Below are 26,070 nucleotides of genomic sequence, written 5' to 3'. Positions count from 1 at the left end.
CTTTCTAAAGCAACCATACACAAAGATGGGAATTCAGTGCACCTTATCTTATCAGTCCAAACATCATCCCAGAAAAGAGCTGATGATCCTGTCCTGATGTAGCATTTTGAAATTCCCCTGAAGACATCAGACAGAGCCACTATATCCCTCCACCAAAAAGAGCCTTTATTCCAAACCAAATGAGACACTTTGGAGTCATAATAAGAATTCCAGATCAGTTGAACCCATGGCAGATCCTGCCCTTTGTAAAATTTGACCAGGTGTTTAAAATAACGTGGTCCCTTATTTGGTTCTATGAAATGTTGCTTCGTATATATGCTATGGTTATGTATATTTATTCCTCTTGAACCATATATGCTGCTGATTGTATGTCCAGTGGACAGTGGTGCTCTTTATGTGGTAGATGAGTTTTAGTACGCTCTTTTAAAGTCCCCACATTAAGCATCAAAGGCTTCCTTTGGAGCAAATTGTTTCTTGGAGATCTTTCAGGTGGCTACTTGGATCCTGTGGAAACAAAAGAAATGATCCCATCTTCCAAAATGTGCAACCCTCTCTCTCTCTCTCTTTGGAAATTCTTCTTGAAAGAGGAATTAAGTCTACATTTACTCAGACTTAAAATAGACAAATACAATACATTGACCTTTCTTTCAATCATGGATTGACAACTTGTAACTCCTCTGGTTGTTTTTTCTATACTTAACTTTGTAACCCCTCTTGTTTTTTTTTCTGAAACTTAACTTGTAACTCCTCTTGTAAAGTTGTGTTTCTGTATTTTAAATTAAAATCACTGTGGGGGCTTCCCCACTCTTTCCTGGTAAAAAAATGGTCCATATTTCAGCTGGAAATTCCAACATTGATATAAAATATCTACAAATTATCACGTTAATTAAAAGATAATTGATATATCTTACAGATCAAATCATGTCTATAAAAAAATATAAGAATTAAAATATAACCATGTATATATAAAGTATAAAATAACTGATATTTTGATTCCATTTCCACCTAGTACATTGATTGCTTCTCGACTCTATCAGCTAGATGAATGTCAGACCCTTTGTTGTGTCAGTATCTCTCTTATATATCTTGCCTTTCTCCATGGATGTATTAATTGGTCTGTCCCATATAGTCGAATGCAAATGTAGGCCATCGCTTTCTTTCTCTACGGTCAGTCGTTCTGGGTAAGCACAATCAAGCTCGATCAAACCAAAACAATTAACCAAAACAATTTGCATGGCTAGCCAATTAACTAAATTGTTTATGGTGCTACTAAATTATTGTTTTGTCGATCAAACCAAAACAATCAAGCTCAAACCAAAACAATATGGTCCATGTGTGTTTATGTGACATAGCACCTTACGTGCCACTTAACTAAATGGCTCCTATCGCAACACCCACCTCTTATTTAACAGCTTAATTTTTTAGGGACAATTACTCATTGGACCCTATTCTAGACTCTAACTACTAATTTGACCCTACTTTTTTAACTTTGCTTACTTGACTCTGCTTTTCAAAATAAGAACTGCCATTTGACGCTGTTTTCACTGTACCGTTAAGGTTTATTTAGGAAACAAAAAATAAATCATTTTATAGTCTAAATTGACTAAAATGTCCCTAACTACCAAATCAATCCTATCCCTAAAATTCTCACCCGGTGGTCCACTCATCCCAGGCCTTCTCAAGTCTCAACGACGCGGCTAGGGTTCGGTGGAATCGGCGCATGGTGGGGGCTGCGGCGCAGGTGGCACGGCGCTCGGTGGGGCTGCAATGGCGGCGCGTGGAGAGGGCTTGGGCGCTCGGTGGGAGGTGCAAAGGTGGCGGTGGTGGCGGCGGCGCAGGGAGAGGGCTTCGGTGGCGGCATGACGCTCGGTGGGGGCTTCAGCGACCGCGGTGGCGGGAGTTGCGGCGGTGACACGCGGCGAGACGGTGGAGGCAGCGTGAGCTGCGGAGGTGGCGGCGTGGCACTCGTGGGGGCTTCGGTGGCAGTGCGCAGAGAGGGCTTCGACGTCGGCGGCTGGCGTTGCGGTGGCGACGACGCGCAGGTGCGGCTGCGACAACGACGCGCGAGTGCTGCTGCTGCACGGCGGCACGTAGGAGCTGCGGCAGCCACAACATGTGGATGTGGGAGATGGCCGTCTACATGTGTTTCTTTTCTTGTGTACAGCTTGAGTTTGATCAATGCTGTCAAAATTTTATCAAATCGAAGACAATTTGTCAAACCTATGTTAAATTTATCAACCCACGTCAAAACAAAGCAAGCAAAACGTCAAAATCCCTTATATTATGGGACGGAGGGAGTAGTAAGTATATAAACAGACAACTAAACTGTATCTTGTTAGGAAAAAAACTTTTCAATTAGCAATCATTGTAAATAAGGTTGACTTATTGCATTTAATGAATAGCTGTATGTAATTTAGTTCGACACATGTGGCAATATTTGACAATATGAATATAATTTGTTCTCTTTTGCACTTGGTTTAAATGAATATACCCAATCATGCCCAACATTGGTAAATATTTTAAATTGTATATTTTAATTAATTACATGTGAAATTCTTGTATTCTCTGTATTTAAAAATGCGAAAAAGAGATGCATTAGCTATCCAGCTTTAATTATTCAATGTTTTTTTTCCTGTGTTGAAACTATGAGGACTGATAGTGATATAAATAATAATGATTCCATTTTCAGATGAATAAAAAATTAAGTTTCGTGACAATTAATGAGAGATAAATATAGAACCTATTATGGCGTTGTCAAAATTAAACAAATCTTTTTGTGAGATAAATTGAATAAACTCTTGGTGCACTGTAATAACTTTATCTATTGTTTGATTTGGATGTGCATCGATCTAGCATTAGACATTAGCTAATTATATACTTTGCATTGCAAATAAACAGAGTACGAATTTAAAAAAATCACGGATTAACCCTGCTGCTTGGATCAGACGAACCTGCTTATCAGGCTATCAGCATGTCCTACGGATTGGAACCAAAAAAATTAAGACACAATCATACATATGGGTTAATCAATTGCTTTGATTGAAAATGTTTTGCATAACCTAATATATACTCTCCAGATCGAGTTACTCACCACGGATCGATTATGCGTTGTCAAAGCAGCTACCTAAGGTGTTGCATACTTGCATATGCATCCGTTTGGAGCGATCGATTGGAATCATAGACGGCGTGCATCAGATCAACTGTAGTAGAGCCATCTCTGCACTCGAAGCCGATCTTGGGTCGATATGGCCACCGTTTTGAGTCTTAGAAAAAGATGTCTTCGTTGTTGAAGCCCCGTGAACCATTACTGATTGGTAGCTAGGGTACGCTGGCTAGGTCATCATCGACCAGATTAATTGGATGGGCTTAAACTGGCCCACAATGCGCCTAATTAAATTTTTTAATTAAAATTATTAACACAATCTATGGCTGTGATGGTCCAATCTAATTAATGGTCGGATCTTTCTAATTAATGTGGAAGCTCATAAAAAATACCCAATAAGTATAGGTATAGAGGTATAGATAGATAGATGGAGACATGGTGAGCCCCCAGTATTAAACTATAGTCGGCCTAACATCGAAAACACTCGCATGATAGATATGGTATAAAAAACATACTCTAGGCAAACATAATAAATTTTGGATCTGATAATATCATATGGATCTGACATATACGTACGATAAATTGCATATAAAATATTTCGTACCTTTGTAGACGCATATCGGATGCATCTACGAAATTAGTATATCAGTTAAAAAACCAATCTACCAATTACCTTGTTGCGTACTCGTTCGACATCATATAATTTGACATCTTTTGGTACGTCGCGGGTCTTGGCATTTGGATGATCTAGATAGATCAATTTTTTTACGATGATGATTCCGATCTTGACCGGGGACGTTCTCTGGTCATGTTAGATCTCCCATGTCCAAAGTCGTTGAGGTGTCCCTCGTCGCAAAATCCTCATCGATGATGACTAGACGGAGCTTGAGATGCGAGGGTCCTGATCCATTGGAGAACAGACTTCGTTCGGGTCACATCACCCCATAGCCGAAGTCGTCGAGTAGTTTGTTGTCGAAGAATCCATCTCTTGAACTCATCTCAACCGGAATCTTGAAGCACCAAAATCCCCCTACTTGGCGCGCCACTGTCGACATTTGATATCGTGACTACGGTATTTAGACAGTATGGGTATCATTGGTACTAGGGTATATACGAGATTTAGGTTAAACAGATGGAGACAAGAATTTTTATACAGGTTCGAGCCCCTTATCTTACAGGTAATAGCCCTACTCCTGCTGGCCGAAGCCGGTGTTGCTTTTATTCATCATAATCACACAAATATAATGTATAGTATAACCTATCTAACCGTCGTCGACTTGGCAGCTGGATCATCAACACTAGTCGACGGTGGGGTAGTCTCCCACCTCGAATACGCTCTTGATGAGATCAGAGATAGCGCTAGATCTCTTTTTACTGCCTCCGCAGACACCATATTGGGTTTTTCTAGGCTTAACTCTAATATCGATATCTGGCGATGTGTATTGATTTGTCTTGGCCTTGTGTATCGTGTATCTCTATGTTGTGTGTCCCCTCTCCTCCTAGGGGCTTTGTATTTATACCGTAGATATCCCCTTGTCCACATAGAACTAGGGAGATAAGTATGGATACAATCCGAGTAGTCCTTATAGTTTCCATATTGAACTCTATTTGTCCTTTTTTATCCGGAACTCGTTATATATATGAGGTATGATTCCGTATAAGACTTGAATATGGTGGTCCAGCCGAGCTTAGTCGATTACTATTAGGTATATGGTGTCGATAACCCTGACAATAAGGTCCATTCTTTTTTTTTTTGAGAACAGATAAGGTCCATTCGCTAGCGCTCATGTGGATTAAAAGTCCATTCAAACAGACATTTTTTAATATAAATATATAGCTCTTAAAAATTTATGCGAAATATATATGGGTAGTTAAAAATATATATTAGTAAAGTATAGAATAGTGTGATATGGAGGATGTAATATGGATGATTTGTTGGAGTGAGTAAAGATACAGAGGAGGAATCTTTTTGGATGACCCAAATAAGAATATGGAGGTCCAAATATAGATGATCTGCTGGGACGCTCTAACAAGAGTGTTCATACGTCTCGATCGGTTCCTGTCTAGAGGGCGGCCGTGTAGTTTTTATGGTGGTGTCATAATATGAGCGTCTTCAATTTTGTAGCTTCTACCCCTGCTCATTTTGCATGCATACGTGTGAGAAGGAGCCGGTAGCTAGAGTGCGAGCTCGTGCATGCAGTTAATTATCAGCTTCAATTTGTGCTTGTTGAAACAGAACGCTTCACTCTACGTCTCTACGTTCGACTTGAATGCTTGGTTTGCATGCCCGTTCGCATGGATTCGGTTTAATTGTATAGAAAGCGAAGAAACCATACTGCGCCAAATTCCTTAATTTGTCTTATCAAAAAGTTTTACGCGCCGAATTTTAGCTGTTCCTATATTTTCAATATTATAATTCGATATCAGAAGTTTATCATAACAGTGATGCTTGATACCTTTTGCTATAGCTGCTCATCCTGAATTGAACATATGATGGATGAGGAGCCTCATTTCTTGATGATCTAGCTGATTTTACTGCTTTACTAGTTACAAGAGTTCTAAAGAATTCCTCTGTTCTTATATCAGCTCATCCTAAGATAAGCTATTAATGACAGGTTTGATCTATAAATTTTGTGTAAACAATGCTGGTTTTATCTATTGTTGGACTGAATATATGAATTTCTATTGAATAAAAGACTGAAAGTACTAAGCAGGATTTTGTGAAAGAGCAGAGTAAAGGTAGTATATAAGTACTACAAATAACTTAACATCAATGATTACGATTATATTGGTTGAGATTTTTCGATGTGTTCAATTTTAGTATGATGAAGCTATTGCAATGCAAGTATGCCCTGTGATATTACTTTTTCCAGAAAATTCTTTAGATCCTTTACGTAGTTTCATACTCTTTGATTATCATTCTTCTTTGCTACGACATTTCATCAAGCTGTTCATTATCAATTTTGTCAATATACAGAATTAATACTGTGTCGAAACTAGATTTCGGCAATAATAAAAGGGGGTGGCTATCAAGCTGGAGAAGTGTATGGGTTTGGAGACAAAGGATTTATACAGGTTCAGGCCTTCTTATTCAAGAAGTAATACCCTACTCCTGTCCGGGGATGAATCCGCCGAGTGTCTTATTAATTGTATGATTTGGAGAAAATCAACATGTGCCCCTAGAGGCATCCGGACCTCCCTTATATATGGGAAGGAGTCCGTGTTACAAAAGATAATCTATATCCCTAACGAAATATGCAGATACAAATAAAATACAGTCGTAACCGACTAAGTCTCAAGGTATTTCCTTGATGTACAAGTTGAGAAACAAACCCGAGACACAAATAAGATATTCTATCTATATTCGGTATCCTGTACTCAGTCCAAATACCATTGCCGTGTAGATATGGGATATCCATAATCTCCACAAATACGTTTGTGCTTTCTTCATGATAAAGTGTACTGGCATCTTCTCGCTTCCAAGGTGATATCAAAGCTTAGCAAAAAAAAAAAAAAAACTTGGTTGCCACAGAATTGGTAAGTTATGATCCACAGCTTCACCAGTGTAAAGGGTTATTATACTTCCATTTAGTCCTATTGCTTTTGGGCCAATAAAAAAAGATGAGTAGGTAGAGAGAAGATGGATCGATCGAGATGGCATGCCAGGAAACTATGTCGTCGTCGTCGTCCTTAGCAGCCTGGCTGCACTAGTGCTGCTGCTGCCGCCGTTGTTTGCTGCTGTGGATGATGGGATGAGGAGCGGCGGCAAGTGCACCAACAGCTGCGGCAACGTCGGCTTCGAGTACCCGTTCGGCGTGGAGGACGGGTGCTACCGCGGCGGCGGCTTCAACCTCACCTGCAACCACACGTACCAGTCGCCCAGGCTGTTCCTCGGCGATGGCAGCGTGCAGGTGCTCGACATCTCCGTGCCACACGGGTGGGCGCTGATCAACAACACCGGCATGGTGTTCAACTCCACCGAGACGCGGGTCGTCCTCAACAGAACATGGGATCAGCTGGTGGGAGGCCCCTACTCCTTATCGGGCTCAAACAAGATAGCTCTGGTAGGCTGCAATGCCAGGGTTGATCTTCGCGCCCGGGTAAAAGTAAAACACGGCGGCCGCGGCGGCGACGACGATACTGGAAGTAATCTGATCAGCTCATGCACTGCCGTCTGCCCATTAGACCTCGAGGACATGACTCCGGTTTTCGCCATCGGTTCTGGCGGTAGCAGCGCAGCGTGCTCCGGGGTTGGCTGCTGCCAAGCAGACATCAACTTAGACATCCCCTCTTCGTACACAATCCAGATCCACAACTTGCAGGAGCTGGGAGGCTCCATCAGTCCAACGGATCTAGTGTTCATATCGAAAGAGGAGTTCAGCTACACCAATGACATGGCTTTCGGCAACAACATCCCACAGGCGCTCCCAGCCCTGCTAGATTGGTATATAAGCAGTGACCCATCAGAGTGTACGTACGAATCAGCCCCCGATTGTCTCAGCGCCAACAGCTTCTGCCACGCTTACGACCTTGGGTACAAGTGCCACTGCTCCGATGGTTACCAAGGAAATCCATACATTCGCGGTGGATGCCATGGTAAGTACTAGTACTAGTAATTAATAGGAGTAATAGTTTGCATGCCGCTTTATATATACTACTTATTAATGTCTTTTTGTTACTAGATATCGATGAATGCAAGTCCCCCCAAGATTATTCATGTTACGGCAACTGCAACAACACGCCAGGATCGCACATTTGCGACTGTCCTCGTGGCTACGAGCGCAATGCTTCCACACCAAATGGATGCAAAGGTACCTAATTAATGGATTAACTCTCGTTCATCGGATTAAAAATACATATATATGTATATAATAAACTTACTAGCCAGTACTACAACGGTTTATATCTAATTACTATTACAAACTTGTTACTAGTACGTACTGTAGCTAGCTAGCCATCTATCAATTAATTGCTTAATTTACGCTGACACATGTTGATCGTTGCAGCACGTGTGTTCGCTCAATTAGTATATGTCAATAAATTGAGGTTGTTAATTTCATTACTAGCTACCCCTGCAGTGTTGAAACAAGAAATAGCGCGTACATAGCACAAAACTAATTAAAAAGTTCTCCCTGGTGTCATTATTATTTGTAGGGGAGCACACGGTAAAATTCCCATGTACGTTTTTTCCTATGTTGATCCCACACTGAAAGCTACTCCGTCATTCTAACATTTTCCATGTTCATATTGTTGTTAATGAATTTAGACATATATATCTATCTAGATTCATTAAGATCAATATGAATGTGGAAAATGCTAGAATGACTTACATTGTGAAATGGAGGAAGTAGCTAGCTTGTTGGAAAATTAATTACTGCGTGTTTCGGCAATATAGGCACCCGCGGTGTTTTTACATATTATTAATTATTCCCTAATTTACACAGCTCACAACAAGAAAAGCAAATTAACTAATAGGAAAATACATATACTTTTCTAGCATGTGATCTTATTGATCTTTCCATGCTGTATACAATTAACCAGACATCGATGAGTGTGGGCACCGCGAAACTTACCAGTGCTATGGAGAGTGCATTAATTTCCCTGGAGGTTTCGATTGCCTCTGCTACCATGGAACTGACGGGGATCCCAGAAAAGAAGGGGGATGCCTTCCGGTGAAGCATCATTTGTCAGGTAATAAGAGATATACAAAATCGTAATATATGATTAATGTAGCATTTCTATACTCACCGTTAAAATCTTCATTGATAATCATTGTTGATAGTTTCCTTAACTTGTTTGCTAGCTCGAGACTTAGGTCTATTCATTGGGCTTGGGGTTGGCAGTGGCACAATTCTTTTGCTCATTGCAGTTGGTGCTCCCTTCCTATCAAGGAAAATGAAGGTACGCAAGCTGAAAAGGATGAGACAGACATTTTTCAACCAAAACCACGGGTTGCTATTACAGCGACTGATCTCACAAAATGCGCACATTAGTGAGAGGATGATCCTAACATTACCAGTGCTAGAAAAGGCCACAAATAATTTTGATAGAACTCGCGAGGTTGGTGGTGGAGGACATGGGATCGTATACAAGGGAATATTAAACTTGGAGGTTGTTGCCATTAAGAAGTCGATGATCATAGTAGAAAGAGAAATAAACGATTTCATAAATGAAGTGGCAATTCTCTCTCAAATCAACCATAGAAACGTAGTCAAGCTTATAGGATGTTGCCTAGAGACCGAAGTTCCATTATTAGTCTATGAATTTATTTCAAATGGATCCCTAGATCAACATTTTCATGTTGATGAACCAATTTCGCTTTCATGGAAGGACCGAATGAGGATAGCTGTTGAAGTTGCTAGAGCTTTAACTTATTTGCATTCAGCTGCTACAGTACCGGTATTCCATAGGGACATTAAGGCATGCAACATACTTCTTGACAATTAGTTAATAGCAAAGGTATCGGACTTTGGAGCTTCACGATATGTCCCTATCAATCAAACTGAAGTGACTAATGCTGTCCAGGGAACGATCGGTTACTTAGATCCCGAGTATTATTATACAGGCCATTTAATGGACAAAAGTGACGTTTTTAGCTTTGGAGTTCTTGTAATAGAACTTCTTACTCGGAAAAGACCCACCTATAGGACTGATCAGGGTGATAGTTTAGTTTTGCATTTTGCATCACTACTGAGACAAGGACAGCTGGTTGGGATACTGGATCCTCAAGTCCTGACCGAGGGAGGTGGAGAAGTCATGGAAGTAGCATTACTTGCTGGGATGTGCACTAGAATGACTGGACAAGATCGCCCTACTATGAGAGAAGTCGAGATGGGACTGGAAAACTTGCGAGTTAGTAAGAAACTTGCTTCACATGATACAGCATCAAGTAGCCTTGTATCTCAGATGGCAGAGCATCGCATGATAGCGACAGGGGACATGGAGGAATCAAGCATACAGTACAGTATGGAAAAATAGATGCTGCTGTTATTGTCATCGATGTTGTCTTTTAGGCCACAATTTAATAATTACCGTGACATATGGTTATTGTCCTTTGAACAATTAATGTCATTTTTCGTTGTTTTCTCTGGTTTTTTTATATAATGGCCTGTATTTTGAAAGTACAATTAATGTTGTGTTGCTTGTAATCGTGTTTAATATTAAATTTCATGTAGACGTGTTTAATTTAGTCTGTGAAGCCATTTATGTGCAAAAGTAATGACTTTGTCAACATCTGTGTTTTGATGTATGTTTGATTGAACTCAGTACATGTTTCATGAGGAAAAGGATGATGTCAGCAATGTGCACGTGTCTTGATGTAATCTAAATTAGCGTAGTGGTTAGTACCGAAATAAAATTATATATGACGATGCAAAATTATCTATTTTTTCATCTTGAAATCTATAAAAAACATTAGTACTGCATATAGATGGGCATATCACCTGGAGATAGTGTTTATATTGATTCAATTATATGCTGGATAAGGAAAATAATAAAAAAAAAGTGACTATAACAATTTTCTTATCCTACACCATTCAATTATGATTATATAAAAAAAGTTATATTTTTCTTTAGTTTTTGGAAGTCCTGTCAGCCACCATTCTCCTGCTCGTGACTACTGGTGTTCATATTATATATTTTGGGTATAATCTTTTATTGGTAGACGTTCTTATATTATAAAATAGAGCAAGTAGACAACTTGTTGATTTGGGTTTATGGGGATAAGAGTGGTGATGGACAGGCAAACTAGGGTGTTTGGTTGCTGGCCAAGTATACCAAGTATGTTTGATCAAGTTATCGGTTCTAGCCACATATTATAAGTCATGCCAAACTTTCCTTTTAACATAGCCCCACATTTCATAGGCACAGTATAATATGTAGCAAAGAAGCTAAGGTGTGGCTTCATTTTTCTTGGTCACAACTTTGGTAACTTAGTCATAAATGTTTGGCTAGCTTAATTAGGTAGTGTTAGACAACCAACCAATCAGCCTCATAGATTGTAGAAGCAATGTCGTTGATGCTGAGGTCAGATCACAAGAGGGTAGGAGAGATACGTGCATGGGAGAGTGGGCTATTACAGGGAGTGTGGTACTATCACATTGATAATGTTTGTTTCACTGGTGGAGAAACCATCTTTACTCCCGGTTTATAACCCCCTGTAGTCCCGGTTTTCTAACCGGGACTATGAATCCGGGACTTAAGATCGCTATCTTTAGTCCCGGGTGAAATAACCGGGAGTAAAGATCGATCTTTAGTCAGAGGGATCTTTAGTCCCGGTTAATGCTACCAACCGGGACAAAAGAGAGGATAGGGGCAGTCATGGTTGGTCCATTTTCTTTTTATTTTCTCCCAAATCAAGTGGGATGTATATACTCAGATCAAACAACAAATCCCCAAATCGAGTGTCATGCATATACCTAAATCAAACCCCAAATCCCCAAATTCAAAGTAACAACACAAATCATTCACATCACAAATACAAATCCTAAGTTACTTACACACAAATCAAATACATCACAAATCTTAAAAAAATTACACACAAATCAAATGCATCACAGATCGATTATACATCTCAGATCCATGCAATGAATCACAAATTCTAAAAAAGAAATTATACGTCTCTCAATCACAAATTATAAAAAAAGAAAGAAGAGCCAGTGCGCTGCCGCTCCGTGCACGGCCCCGCCGCCCGCACCGCGCGCAGCCCCACCGCCCGCTGCGCGCTGTGCCTCGCCAACCGGCCACCGCGTGAGAGCGTGCAAGGCCACCTCCGTCGCCGCCCGGCCGCCGCGTGAGGGCGCGCGAGGCCCTCCGCGGCCGCCCGGCCGCCGCCGCCTGAGAAGTCGGGTGGAGACGGGAGGGGGTGGATCCAGAGGAGGTTGAGAAGTGGGGAGGAGAGGGAAGGAGACGGATCAGAGGAAGAGATGAGAGGAGGAAGAGGAAGAGATGGGATGAGTGAGGAGAGGAGGAAGAGGAAGAGATGGGGTGAGTGCGGAGAGGAGGAGGTAAAGGTCGGAACTTATTAACTGATCCTCCCGTGCGCCTCGGTCCTCTCGATCTCGCACCGCGCATGTCGATCTTTTTTCCCGATTGGTAACACCAACCGGGACTAAAAATAGATCTTTAGTCCCGGTTGGTGTCACCAACCGTGACTAAAGATAAAGGAGGAGTCTGACACCACCTGCCGTCTTTTAAACTAGGACTAAAAATGATCTTTAGTCTCGATTGATGTTACCAACCCAGACTAAAGATCAAAAAGTGGCTCTAACCTTTAGAACTGGGACTAAAGATCATCTTTAGTCCCGGTTTTTAGTGGAACCGGGACTATTGTGGATTTCGGCCGACCGACCAAAGATGGTTTCTCCACCAGTGTTTTCAATATTTTCTATGTGTAGTGCCTGGAAGAGATCTATTTGTTAATACGTAATATTGGCTCATAAATTTTGAATATTTAATTATTATGTATTGTGCATTCCACGTCTACGACTAGTAGCGCATGCGTTATTATTCAAAATATGTGTCCTTTTGGATAAAAATGAACGTGAAATTAATTTCAAAATGTCACATTCCACATGTTGGATGTAGATAAAACTTTGGAGGGTGGTGTATGAACAAAAAAAAAAGAGTAATGCTTTACCCAGTAATACTAATAACTACTGGAGAAGATCAATACTGAAGAAGTGATCTTTGCCGGAATGGCAAAAACCACATTAGTCCTGGTTTTAATAGAAACCGGAACTAAAATTAAAATTGATCTTTAGTCCCGGTTCAAAAGGTTAGGGGCACCTTTTGATCTTTAGTCCCGGTTGGTCCCGGTTGATGTTACTAACCGGGACGTTTAATACAGTGCAATGCGGCCCTGTCTTTACCAACAAGTAATCAAGAATTAAAAATATAGAGAGTGGAGCAAAGTACACGTCCTCGGTCAACCTTGGACGCATTTTTCACTGCCAGCGTTAGCGCAAGAACGACCTTTGTAGGGCTTATCTTTCTTAGCTTTCAGCTTGGGAAGAGCATCATAGTTTATCATCTCTGCCTTATCTTTCTTAGCTTTCAGCTTGAGATGATCGTCCCTGGCGTGGGGCTGGATGCGTCGACCGATTGCTGGCTCACCGCCAGCATGACGCCCAATAACAGCAGTGCCACCAAGCCCAACCTCGTGCTCATCTTCTCCATTTGAAAGTAGGTCACCCTCCTGGGATTATGAGCAGCTAGCTACCTTAATTTGTTTCTCGTATGACATGCAATCGATCACATGGAGTGACTTTTATAGGACACAGTTTGCCTATAATATCAATGGTGGAGATGGAATTTAGATGACATAAGGCTTATTTTAGTACAAGCTAATCTTGCCTTTTAACCGTATACGTTCCCGTAATAATGTTGCTGCGTAAATATTTTTGCTTAATTTAGCCAGCTCTATTATTGCAATCTTGAGGTTAATTTAGTATATAGAGCGGAATCACATGGAAATTAATAACGGCAGATAATTAATGAGGACAATAATATCTCTCCTTTTTTTTCCTCTTTTCTATTCATTTTTATCTATTTGCTATATAAAGAGACTAGAAAGGAGACTAACGACCTATATTGATTCAATCATTGGGACTTCATTGGGCGAAGCTATAGCTATCCATCGGGGTCCACTGACCCCGACGATTTCTTGTGTACGCTTCTTAGCCCACTTAATTTTACCGTGTAGGACCCCGGTCGATATAAACACTAGACCCCGGTAACCATATTTTGTTACAGCCCGATTAGCAATTAGAAACGACACGTTTGACATTAGCAAGCAACAAATAGGAATTAGCTAGTTCTAATGATTATACGTCAGCCCAAATGCTCAATATACATTTTGGTAATCTTAGCGGTGAGTATTTGTGCATTTAATGTCTACTTTGTTTAGATTTTAATTATGTCCGTTTTTAATATAATTTATAGACATGTCAGTGCGTTGCAATAATCTCCTATGGGCCAATGGTTGCTCGTAGCATTATTTAGTTTTCTGTTGGGTCTGTTATTTTTTCCTTTTTTTGGGTTTCTTTTAGGGTGGATGATAAATTCTGTAGATAAATAGTCGAGCAAAGCATTATGGAGCTATTCTTGAAAAAAAAAAGATACTCCTATTTTAAAAGATCTAACAATGCATCAAACACTAAGAGGGTGTTTAGTTCCCACCAGGGTTTCCCTTACCGCCGGTAACCGCGAGGTTACCAGGCTTACCGTAGGGATACGGTAATATAAATACCGCGGTAACCTCCTTAAATTCAAATAAATTTAAAAAATAATTTGTATTTTTGATAAATTTTGCACGGTTTTTCACGGTTTTCCACTGTTACCGCGGTAACCGTGCTTACCGCCGGGGTGCGGTAACCCTGGCCCCGACGGTTTGGGAAACCCTGGTTCCCACATAAAAATTTTACACCATATCACATCGAACGTTTAAACACCTTTCATGAAGTATTAAATGTAGGCTAAAAATAACTAATTGCACATATTGCGACTAATTTGCGAGACGAATCTTTTGAGCCTAATTGCTCCATGTTTTGACAATGTGGTGCTACAGTAAACATTTGTTAATGACGGATTAATTAGGCTTAAAAAATTTGTCTCGCAGTTTACAGCCGGAATCTGTAATTTGTTTGGTTATTATGCTACATTTAACACTTCAAATATGTGTCTGTATATCCGATGGGACACGGCAAAATTTTACCCCTAGATCTAAACAAAGTTTAAGTTAGTATTGACCCCGACGACCATTTATCCTGGCTTCGCCCGTGCTTCATTCGGACTCCGATTACCGCAAACTTATAGTCTTCTTTGCAGTAGCTACTTTATGTGTAGGTTCCTATCGTCTATTCGAATAACGATTCAAAAGTTGAAATTTTCAAACCTCACTTTATTTTTTGGAGTTTGTAATGACATGGGGTATTACACTACTAGTTTAGATTGGAATCCATATTTTCAACACTTTGTCTGTTTTCACATATGTACTCTTTCTAAACATGCTAAATATAAGTTAACATGTTTCCCCTGAATTTGTGTTGTTTTATTTTTTCTAACAAGCTATTGATGCAAAAATTGAATCAACACGCGAAGACCTGAGAGCTTTTCTTAATTCTAATGCAGGTCCTAAAATTTAGGTTCGTAGTATACCAGATCATACAACTAACCTGGATTTTTCATATTTTGATCCTTTTGAAAAACTTATTTTGCAAATAGACCCCTAGAAAAACTTATCCCAAAAACGGTCCTTTTTGGGGCGCCAGAGTGGCTGGCGCCGTCGTCCAACAGGACGGCGCCAGCCTCTCTGGCGCCGTCCCCCTGCCGACGTGGCGGGGCGATGCTGAGGTGGCTAGGGGGAGTGCGCCAGAGTGGCTGGCGCCCCCCCTCCCAAAATTTTTTATTTTTTTTATTTGTTTGATATTTTTTTTCACGCTTAGGGACACACTAGAACCTACCATAGAAAAATTGAACTCAAATGGACGTAATATGTGACCTGTAGAATTTTTCCTCTCCTCTCCCCTCTCTCCGAACTAGTGCAGAGGAGAGAGATGTGCAACTTTTTTATTTTTATTTTATTTTTTTGATTTTTTTTTCACACTTAGGAACTCACAGGAACCAACCATGTAAAAAATAAATTCAAACGGACGAAATATGTGGCATGTGAAATTTTCCAAAGCTCTACCGAAACACTTCTCTCCTCGGAAACACAATCTTGCAAGTGGAATTTGGAGGTTTTAAATCGGATGTAACTTTTTCTGTAGATGTCCGTGCATATATTATTTTAATAGATGACATATTTTGTCCGTTTCGGTAGAGTTTTAGAAAATTCTACAAGTCACATATTTTATCCGTTTGAGTTTATTTTTTATACGGTTGGTTTCTATATTCTCCTAAGTGTGAAAAAATATCAAAAAAATGAAATAAAAATAAAAAATTTGCATCTCTATGTACTGTTTAACTTATATATATCATTTCATGTGGTTATATTTTGAATTAGATTAAGTAATTTCATATAGTGGTAGAGTGCATTATGTTTAACATGCTGATCAAAGGGTTTTACTAAAGGAGTTATGGTCTAATTTTAGTGAAGGTGCAAAGTAGACTAAGTGGTATGCTAGCTATTTTCAGACTTAGCTAAGTGGTAGTTCGAGTTTAAATTTTTTTTGTGGTTAGTTGTATCATGATCCTGAGTGTGAAAAAACATCTGAAAAAATAAAATAAAAATGACACCGTTGCAACTCCATACAGAGAAACAGAAATGGAGGCGGGTGGGGGGGGCGGCGCAAGCCATGCTGGCGCCCTCCTCCCTGGGGCGGCGCCAGCATGGCTGGCGCCCTCCTCCTGCCACGTCGGTTCGCGTGCGCCATGGTGGCAGGAGGACGGCGCTAGAGAGGCTGGCGCCGTCCTGTTGGATGACGGCGCCAGCCACTCTGGCGCCCCAAAAAGGACCATTTCTGGGATAAGTTTTTTCAGGGATCTATTTGTGAAATAAGTTTTTCACAAGGACCAAAATGTAAAAAATCCAGGCAACTAACTAGGTGAATGGAACAAAAATTGCATTAGGTTACAGAGCAACCATATTTGGATTATTCTGGCATTATAATGAAGGGACAACAAACTTCATTTTATTCTATACTTGAAATGAGGCAACGTTTCGAGATGGTGACACCTTCAAAACACTACCACGTAGTATATAAAAGAGATAATCCATTATATGCCACTGACTTTGTCGCACGTCTACGATTTGCCACTGACTTTGTCACGTTCTACAACATGCCATCGACTTTTGCTTAACTTCTACGATTTACCATCGCCGTCCGGTTAGCCACCGTTAGTACTGTACAAATTTGTCGAAATGACCAAAATACCCCTATGACAAAAACTTCCAAAACTTGGATAAAATTATCAAAATATTATATTATACACATAAGATTGTAAACATCCAAAATTTGACCAAAAACTTGAAATATGATATTACATAGTTTTTATCCAAATTTTGAAACCTTTTCTCCCAGGGGTATTTTGGTCATTTCGACAAATTTGTATAGTACTCACGGAGACTAACCGGACAGCGATGGTAAATTGTAGAAGTTTAGCAAAAGTCGATGGCATATTATAGAACATGATAAAGTCAGTGGCAAATCGTAGACGTGTGATAAAGTCAGTGGTATATAATGGATTCTCTCTATATAAAAAATGGTAAGTTGTCTAATGGATGGAGTAGAGGGGTATTTATACTAGGAACACCCCTCCTAGCATAGGTATGAACATAAGAAGCCATGTTCGGCTAACATAAATGAGAATGCAAAAGGTTTTCTTGGGTTTGCACACATCCCTTAAACTCATGGATAGTCTTCAGTAAAAATGCTATAACTTTGTTATTGAAAAATGATATTGAGGTGGGGTTTGATGCGTTGGAAACTAGATTTGTCCCTCTTTCCAACCATGTATGCCATGCAAACCATCTCTTGACTGGCTGGGTCACACAAGCCTTGGAAGTTTAGCCTTTGTAGCATAAACCATATTCTTGTTGGCGTAGAAAGCTACTAGTTAGGCATGGGCTGATTCCTCCTCGGAGTAACCCTTGTCGTTCTCAATGTAACGCATCCTTCTTGGCGTAGTGATGAGTAGTGATGATGTCCTCAGGTATAAACCTTAATAATACAAAGGTAGAGCATTTAAGTAGTATAAAACTCTCACTAAAATTTGGGTTAAGTTGAGCAAAGAGCGAGTTCACCTCTTACTGTATTTTCCTCGCACGGCTGCACGTAATTGTACCATGATATGTTTCATTGTTCTTGCTGAGATGTAATCCATCAACTTGATTTACATCATCTTCATTTTATTCATGTGATGTGTGACGTGAACCATCACCCTTGTTTACGTCAAGTGTAGCTGGGATGTCCTTATCAACGGCACATCAAGGAGGAGGTCTGGTGCTAAGGAGGCCACCGAGCAACCCTCGATCCACTGGTCCGTCCAGAAGAGGATCAACACATTATTTCCTGGCACGAAGAAGGTGGACGCTGCAAACATGTTGGAGACGCTCCGCTCGATGGGAGCCTTCAGGTCAGCCTGGTAAGGATGCTCTAAACACTGAAACCAGAGCCAGCAAAGATGTAGAGCAAAGTCCGTTGTCCTTAGATCAGCAATACCCAGTCCACCAATAGATCTAGGGCGGCATACATTCATTCAAAGCACACAACACTGTCTCGCATTGGCCAACTCCGAACCCGTCCACAGGAAGGCGCGACACTTCTTGTCAATGATTTTGACAACCCAGCCTGTCATATTGTCAAGAACACATGGACCGAAATAGATGAAAGCATTGCCTGGACTAGAACAGAGCGGTACGCTAGAATGGTGAGGTGACCCTTCCAAGGAGGGAGCCGACACATATGTTGCGACTATATGTGTGTGGATGCGGTTTCAGTGTTCAGAATAGGTGTTTGGTTATTCCGTAGGATGAATTTTTCAATCAAATAGTTGTCCCTGCCAAGAACAGAAAAAGGAAGGATCGATTTAGAGCCATAATTTAATCTGATGAGCTGAAATTGTGCCTGTTTGGATAGAAATTGCAGGTGTGTTGCTTTGTACTGCTGTGAATACCTGAAGCCTGAACTTTGTTTGTCAGCAACGGGAGATTATGGGCTGTAAAGAAATAAAAAAATATCGGCTTGCATTGGTTTCTTATAATTTTGTTTGGGATCCAAGAGGAATTGAGAAACAGAAGGATAGTGGAATCCGTCGAATAATAAAAATGAATATAGCTTCAGATTGAGAACATAAGAGTTAATGGGTTACACTATTTAATACTTTTGCAGTTCTTAAGTTCTGACTACATTTTATACATTAGCAAAGGGGGACTGCAGGGACTGAAGACTGTAGAGGGTTATAAGGGAAAGTGGAAAATGAGAAAGATTTTTCTAGTTAGAGCCATCTGAACCATTTCTATACATCACTGTGGTTCTATGAACCAATTTTAGATTTCTTCACAAAATGCTAGGCAAAACTTAGGTTTTGTGCCCCTTTAAAAACGGCGGTAGCGGCCGTAATAGCGGTAGCGGCCGTAATAGCGGTAGCGGCCCCCTCCCGCTACCGCTACGAAGTAGCGTCTTGGATGTAGTGGCCTGGAACTTAGCGGCCGCAATAGCGTGTAGCGCGCCACAATAGCGGATGGCGAAAACGATATAGCGGGCCGCAATAGCGGATGGGCCACACATATATGTATACCCACTTAACCCTAGCCCACCTTTCATCTTCCGTCCGTCTCCCCTCATTTGCGCCGCCACCAACACAACAGCGCTTGCGTCGTGCGGCGGTGCTCAGTGGATTCGCCGGCCGGCCAGCCGGACGCCGGGCGGCAGCTACCGTGGAGCGACAGAGCACTTCCACACCTCGCCAGTTCGATTCGATGGCCAAAGGTTAGTTCGTCGTCAGCGCAGCGCCGGCCGCGCCAGCCACCGGCGCTCCGTCGTGGTGGTTGCTCCTTCATTTAGATTTGAGTTTGACGGCTTTTCTGTGCAGGTTATTAGGTGATGGTTTGACTTCTGAGCTTGCTGGCCGGTTATCTTCTCCATCGAGGTGGTTGTTTGCTGTTAGCCTGTTACTGGTTAGTGCTTACTACTTAGTGGTTGGTGCTCATTTCTGGTCTCCAGTAAGAATTTACAAGATTTACATGTAGGACTTAAGATTATCAATTTTTTTTCTAGTTGCACAATGTCGTCGGCTGCATCAACTGCAATTCAAGCCAATCAACAGTTGTGTCTGTGTCTTAAATTTTAGTTATGTTGGAAAGACATCAACTCTTTGAGTGCAAGTGTGCAAATAAATGTCTATATTTTCTCAAATTTACATATGATTATTCAATGCCGCTATTTGAACTTAGCGCCCGCTATAGCGCCTGCTATCCACGATCCGCTACCAAGACACCAATCCGCTACTGACCCGCTATCTGCTATTTATTAGCTTGTTTGGGAAGTTGTTCTGTTGTCCTATCCAACCAACAGAGGTATGCATTCTATGTCATTAACATCCATTTTCCATTTGTTTGTGCCTGATAGAATTATAAAATTTACATTCCAAATGTTTATTTTAGGATCAGAACATTTCTTTTGCTTGCTATACAATACTAATGAATGGTAACGTTCTTATTTCAATAGAGAAAACGAGGTTCCTCCACAGACTCCATTGGCATGTATGCAGTTCAATGTTTTAAGTGTCATAAATGGCGCAAGGTTCGGACGAAGGATTGACATCGAATATATAACAGCCGTATATGGGTCCTTGAAAAGCCTAACATACAAAAGCCTCCAGCAGGAACTGAGAGACTAGTGATTGTAAGAGGTGATTTGTCTAAAATGGATGCCCATTATGTCATTCCAAATGGGAAGCCCTATTAAATTGATATCAAAAATCAAAACAAATAATTAGCAATTTGCTACAAACATGGAAATTATTTGAATATAATAAGTTGCTATAATTTAGAAATAACTAATGTATTTCTCATACAACTAAAATTTATACCATTGATAGAAATAGCTACCCGATGCTCAGAACTAATATTCTCCCTTTTCTGATAACAGATAATAAGCAAATGTATTTATACCCACAAAGATTGTATCAACCAACAAATGATCCGGAGGAACGCGTGGTTGTTGTGGTCGCCGATGTGGGAACACCACTGCCTGAGAACGTGCTACCTGTACTGACACCGCCGTAATCTACCCCCACGGCGACATCTCTTGGAGGCGGTGACGCCTTGGACTTGTACATCTGCGGCGAGAGATCCGGCAACCTCGCGTCGTCGGACTGCAGGACGTTCATGGCGCGGGCGATGGACGGGCGCTCACTCAGGTCAGGGTGCGCGCACCACAGCCCGACGACCAGCACGCGCTCCATCTGCCGCTCGTCGCGCACGACGCCAACGACACGCAGCCGCTCGTCCACCGCGTCGAGGATCGCGTTCTGGCTGTACAGGTTCCATACCCACCTCAGCAGCACGAAGCTCGGCTCGTTCTCCTGCAAGACCACCGGCGGCTTGGCGCAGACGATCTCGAGGAGGACGACGCCGAAGCTGTAGACGTCGGACTCGGTGCTCGGCCGCCGCGTGTTCACGAACTCCGGGTCGATGTAGCCGGCCGTGCCGAGCACGGACCTTGTGGCCTGCCACGCTTTGCCGTGGTCGACGAGCCTTGCCAGCCCAAAGTCCCCTAGCTTGGTGTTGTACGACGAGTCAACCATGATGTTGCTTGGTTTGATGTCGCCGTGCAGGATGCATTGCTCCCACTCTTGATGAAGGTAACGTAGCGCAGCTCCTAATCCCATAATGATCTTGTATCTGTATCAATTAATTAAGGAACACTTGTTAACACAGTAGTACTCCACCGGTTCTTAATTTTTTTTATGTCATGGTTAGTTACCAGTTTTTTTTTTACAATAAAAACTTTTTAAATAACAATTTTTGATGAACGCAAGTAGCATAGTTATACATATAGCATGCCAAGTACTTTTCATATTATAAGACGCTCTAATGTTTTCCTAGTTAAACTTTTCAAAGTTTGACTATGTTTATCAAAAATTTAGCAACAATGATAACATCAAATTAGTTTCAATAAATCTAACATTAATTATATTTTGATAGTATGTTTGTTTTGTATTGATAGTGTTTCTATGTTTTTTATACTCCCTCCATTTCTAAATGTTTGATACCGTAGACTTTGTAGCACATGTTTGACCGTTCGTTTTATACAAAAACTTTTGTGAAATATGTATAACTATATGTATACATAAAAGTATATTTAACAATGAATAAAAATGATAGAAAAAGAATTAATAATTACTTAATATTTTTGAATAAGACGAACGGTCAAACATATTTAAAAAAGTCAACATCGTCAAATATTTAGAAACACGGAGAGTATAAACTTAGTCAATTTAAAAAAGTTTGATTAGAAAAAAATCAAAATGACTTATAATATGAAACGTAAACGGAGGGGGTTTTTTTTCCAGAAAGACGAGCTATCAAAGTTTATGTATTAATAATATCTAATGTCAACGAAAAGGAACAAATTTCCTAGGAATGAAGGGAGTTAGATTTAATATATTGATTTCAGGTGCATAAATTTTTTAAAAAAATTCTGGTCATTTTTTTTTATCGCTTAACTTAATGATAGTCCAATGGTTCTCATCATTCCTATTTCTTTGTCAAAGGATATGGCAAAATCAATAGAGGACATACAATTCACCAAAAGGATCTCTAAATAACTAGAATATTTTTTTTATTTTGAAGGAAGGATCCAAATAACTAGATCAATAATAACTAAAAAAAGAACAATCGGTCATGGGACGAATTGTTACCTCTCTGGCCAGGTGAGTATCCTGTCGGTGTTATAGATGTGCTTATCTAGGCTTCCTCCTGCCACAAGCTCGTAGACGAGCAAGAGCCCCTTGCGGCTATCACACCAACCATGCAGCTGCACCAGGTTTCGATGCCTCAGCTGGCTTATGATCCTCACCTCGGCCTCGAACTCCCTCCTTCCCTGAGACATGGAGTCCATCGAGAACTTCTTCACGGCCACCTCCTGGTGGTCCTCGCCGCCGCCAGTGCCGACGGCGAGGCGGCCCAGGTAGACGTTGCCGAACCCTCCTTGCCCGAGCTTCTCCTCCTCGGCGAAGTCGCGCGTCGCGGCGGCGAGCTCGTGGAACTGGTACCGCCGCGGCCCGCCGCCGGTCACGGCTCTCTCCAGGTCGGCGGTGCCGTGCTGCCGCTGCCCGTCGGAGGAGTACTGGTCGCTGTCATTGTTTGCCGGCGGCGGTGAGTTCTTGCGGCGGCGCTTCCGCTGGCGCCACAGCCATAGAAGCGCCGCGGCGACCACGCACACCGCGAGCGTAGGAACTACTACTGCCATGGCGATCGTCTTCGTCGAGGAGTTGGTCTTGGGTTGTGCTAGTGGCAGTGCTTGCGCAGGTAGTGGTGGCGCCGTCAGAATTTGTGGTGGTGGTGCTTGTGGCGATGGCGGTGATGACCATGGAGATGAAAATGGATATGGTGGTGGTGGCGATGGCAGTGGCGGTGGCGGTGGAGATGGAGGTGGTTGTGATGGACCTGGTGCTGGTGTCGGAGATGATAGATTATCGTCAAGTACATATCGATAAGAACGATATTCTGCTGGCGAAGGTGGCGAGGCCATGGGAGTATACCCGGTGATGATAACTGATGATATATCAGGAGTGGCGATGGAAGGCAACGGAGGCAGCCGCGACAGCCACCACCCCTCTCTCTCTCTCCTCAAATTGTTGAGGATGATCGATCTGAAGTTAAGGTTGAGATCTTTCTTGGTGTTGCGAAGAATGTTATATACGAGTGTTTAGGCAAGATAGCAAGAGAAATGGACGATGAATCCTAGCTACAAGGATCAAGAGGTTATGGTTCCGCGAGCTACCCAACCATATATGTGATGGGAATTGAATGCCTTTTATCGCCGCTGTCACGCCTCACGCACGACCCAGTCTGTCCAACTCCGGCTGTTTTCACCTTGACTGTTTGTTAACACTAAACAGTATCATCCGGAGAAAAGGAGAAAAGTGAAATTAAGCGTGTAGGATGGAGAGGACGTGCAATAACCGACACAATTCTCTGCATCGATTTTAATGATTCCATTATTTCAACAATTCAAAGCTAATGAGATGTTTGTAGAAACAATCTAAGAAATTCAAAACTCAAAAATTGACAACTAAAGTCACTAAAATGGAATATTTAACTTGACTTTATTTGACTTTATTACTCCGAACGTCTCAAAATGTAACTATTAACTATTAATCGGGACAGAGCCCTATATTTTAGAATGAAAAGATCTATATGCTAAACAATCTTATATTTTGGATCGAAGAGGGTATGTGATACAAAAGTATAATCATAAATATATATAAACCTAATAAATTCAATTTTTGTCATAAATAGTATATCCAAATAATAAAGTGAGTTTTTATTAAACTATTATCCTACTAAGGAAACAAAATACAACCAAGGGAGTATGGCCTGGTTTAGTTCCTAAATTTTTTTTCCCAAAAACGTCATATCGAATCTCTAGAGTATTAAATATAGATAAAAACAAAAATTAATTGCACATTGCATGGAAATCGTGAGACGAATCTTTTAAGCCTAATTAGTCCATGATTAGGCATAAGTGCTACAGTATTCCACTTGTACTAATGACGGCTTAATTAGGCTCGAAAGATTCGTCTCGCGGTTTCCAGATGAGTTATGAAATTAGTTTTTTCATTCGTGTATAAAAACACCTTCCAACATCCGGTATGACATCCAAAAATTTTCTTTTCGCGAACCCTATATATTACAAGTTGGAGCAAAATGATTAATGAAATCACGTACATTTCACTCAACTGGACTGGGACGACTAGACGAGGTCAAGTCAACTGTCAAGTACTCCCAATAATATCCCGATCGATGTGCAGACTGCAGACTGCAGACTGCGATAGCTAGGATTTCGAATTAAATATGTTCCAATAATCAAATAATAGTATATATGGAGCTAAATAAGTACGAGCCTGACTTCACATTTTGTAGGTATGTGTACTGTAATTATCTTGCCTTGATATGTGAACCGGATATTAAATTTGACGGTCCAATCTTTCGAAAGTGTTCATAGCGATGAGTGCGTATGTATTGTGGGCGTAATAGATAGAAGAAAATGACGAAGAAAATAACAGAGGAGCGACGACCACTCCCAAACGGCCAAACTGAACCTCTACTTGCACGGAGATGTGTATATATCAACGTCAACGGAACTTGCATATAAATTTCCCGTACGTTGTGCTAAAATCACGTCCAATATTTGGAGTCTATGCAATTTGATCCACTACTTTGCAGTTGGAAAGCACAGACATAGCAAAATAATAAATTATTTAAAGTATTTCGTGAAACAAGGGGTACAATATGACCGAGCACCAAACAAAAATTAATTAAGTTTCCTGCTATGACACATATGTTCGCATTTCTTTGCAAAAACAAGCTATTCACCTGCGCAGTTGAAGTGAGATATTATTACGGAGTTGCTAAATATTGGCGACATATTTTGTAGAAATAATATGACAATTCCTAGACTGTCCGATACACCTCAAGATTCGTGCAGAACACGTAAAAAATTCAGGCGACCCAACGGATGGGTATATGATCGAACTCGTAACATGAGCCTTGCAAGCCAAGGCGCTTACTGCGAGCAACCAACTCATTTTGTTTCAAGTACACAACACTTACGTACAATATAATTATATATAATATAATTATAGTGTAATTACAATATAGTTACATAATATTTATACAATAATTATATCTAACATGTTTTCACCCAAAAATATATCGACATCAACTGTTACCCTTGGTTACCAATTTTAAAACATCAATTGTTTTTAACTTTTTACTCCCTTAATTCAAAAGTATTGAGACTATTTTATTTCATAACATTTCCAAATGAAATTGGTGTACTTGTAGTCTCCATGCATCTAAGAGTTAACGAAGAAGTTATTCTTTTATTTTACAGTACTAAATTAAATTATTGACCGGAACCTGAGTAACCACAATGCTAGAATGACTCATCTCTGACGGCCCACCAATGACAAGCCGAAATACTTGTCACGGATGGCCTCACCTTTGAGGCTTTGACTGGTCCATCGGGAGGCCATAACAGGTAAGGCCACCGGCTACGGCCCATCACAGACATTAGGTCACCTGTGACAGGCTGGAATTAGCATACGACATAGGGATACCTTTGTTGGATGATAGTTCTGGCCCGTTATAGGTGACCTAATGCTTGCGATGGGCCGCGCGGTTCCGGCCATCAAAGATGAGATTTACTTATCTCTAACGGGTTTTAGCCCTAACCCGTCCGAGATATCTTATGGCCTATAAATACCCCCAAACTAGGGCAACAGTTTTTCATTCC

At 41.0% G+C, this 26,070-nt stretch overlaps 2 protein-coding genes and 1 long non-coding RNA gene across 4 annotated transcripts; 2 read left to right on the top strand and 1 right to left on the bottom strand.

Annotated features, from left to right (window-relative positions):
* Positions 1–6,097: 6,097 nt before the first annotated feature.
* LOC107277849 (wall-associated receptor kinase 2-like) lies at positions 6,098–10,267 on the top strand. Its single transcript, XM_066304029.1, has 4 exons — positions 6,098–7,699; positions 7,786–7,914; positions 8,645–8,794; positions 8,907–10,267. The coding sequence occupies exons 1-4, from the start codon at positions 6,763–6,765 to the stop codon at positions 9,548–9,550; spliced, it is 1,860 nt and encodes a 619-aa protein (XP_066160126.1). The 5' UTR covers positions 6,098–6,762; the 3' UTR covers positions 9,551–10,267.
* A 9,099-nt stretch (positions 10,268–19,366) lies between these two features.
* LOC4346780 (uncharacterized) lies at positions 19,367–20,540 on the top strand. The gene is made up of 3 exons (XR_003238666.2): positions 19,367–19,533; positions 19,637–20,120; positions 20,272–20,540. It is a non-coding gene; the product is annotated as an uncharacterized lncRNA (long non-coding RNA).
* Positions 20,541–20,545: 5 nt separating this feature from the next.
* On the bottom strand, positions 20,546–23,561 carry LOC4346779 (probable kinase CHARK). 2 transcript variants are annotated; one of them, XM_066304030.1, is made up of 3 exons: positions 23,312–23,561; positions 22,469–23,222; positions 20,546–21,449 (listed from the first exon to the last, which is right to left on the bottom strand). In XM_066304030.1, the coding sequence occupies exons 2-3, from the start codon at positions 23,017–23,019 to the stop codon at positions 20,732–20,734; spliced, it is 1,269 nt and encodes a 422-aa protein (XP_066160127.1). In that variant the 5' UTR covers positions 23,020–23,222; positions 23,312–23,561; the 3' UTR covers positions 20,546–20,731. The 2 variants fall into 2 exon arrangements, with proteins under 2 accessions (XP_066160127.1, XP_015610844.1); XM_015755358.3 differs by having other exon boundaries at positions 22,469–23,561.
* Between the last annotated feature and the right edge of the window lie 2,509 nt (positions 23,562–26,070).

The sequence above is a fragment of the Oryza sativa genome, chromosome 9 (assembly GCF_034140825.1).
Source record: "Oryza sativa Japonica Group chromosome 9, ASM3414082v1".
Classification (NCBI taxonomy): Eukaryota; Viridiplantae; Streptophyta; class Magnoliopsida; order Poales; family Poaceae; genus Oryza; species Oryza sativa.
This window is presented reverse-complemented; position numbering and strand designations above follow the sequence as displayed.

What these genes read in the sequence shown, in the direction of transcription:
- LOC107277849 (XM_066304029.1), top strand. Translation starts at nt 6,763, where the DNA reads ATGCCAGGAAACTATGTCGTCGTCGTCGTCCTTAGCAGCCTGGCTGCA. An exon ending in CATTCGCGGTGGATGCCATG is followed by an intron (nt 7,700 to 7,785) that starts GTAAGTACTAGT and finishes TTTTGTTACTAG; the next exon opens with ATATCGATGAATGCAAGTCC. An exon ending in GGTGAAGCATCATTTGTCAG is followed by an intron (nt 8,795 to 8,906) that starts GTAATAAGAGAT and finishes CTTGTTTGCTAG; the next exon opens with CTCGAGACTTAGGTCTATTC.
- LOC4346779 (XM_015755358.3), bottom strand. Translation starts at nt 23,301, where the DNA reads ATGGCCTCGCCACCTTCGCCAGCAGAATATCGTTCTTATCGATATGTA. An exon ending in ATACTCACCTGGCCAGAGAG is followed by an intron (nt 21,450 to 22,468) that starts GTAACAATTCGT and finishes TAATTGATACAG; the next exon opens with ATACAAGATCATTATGGGAT.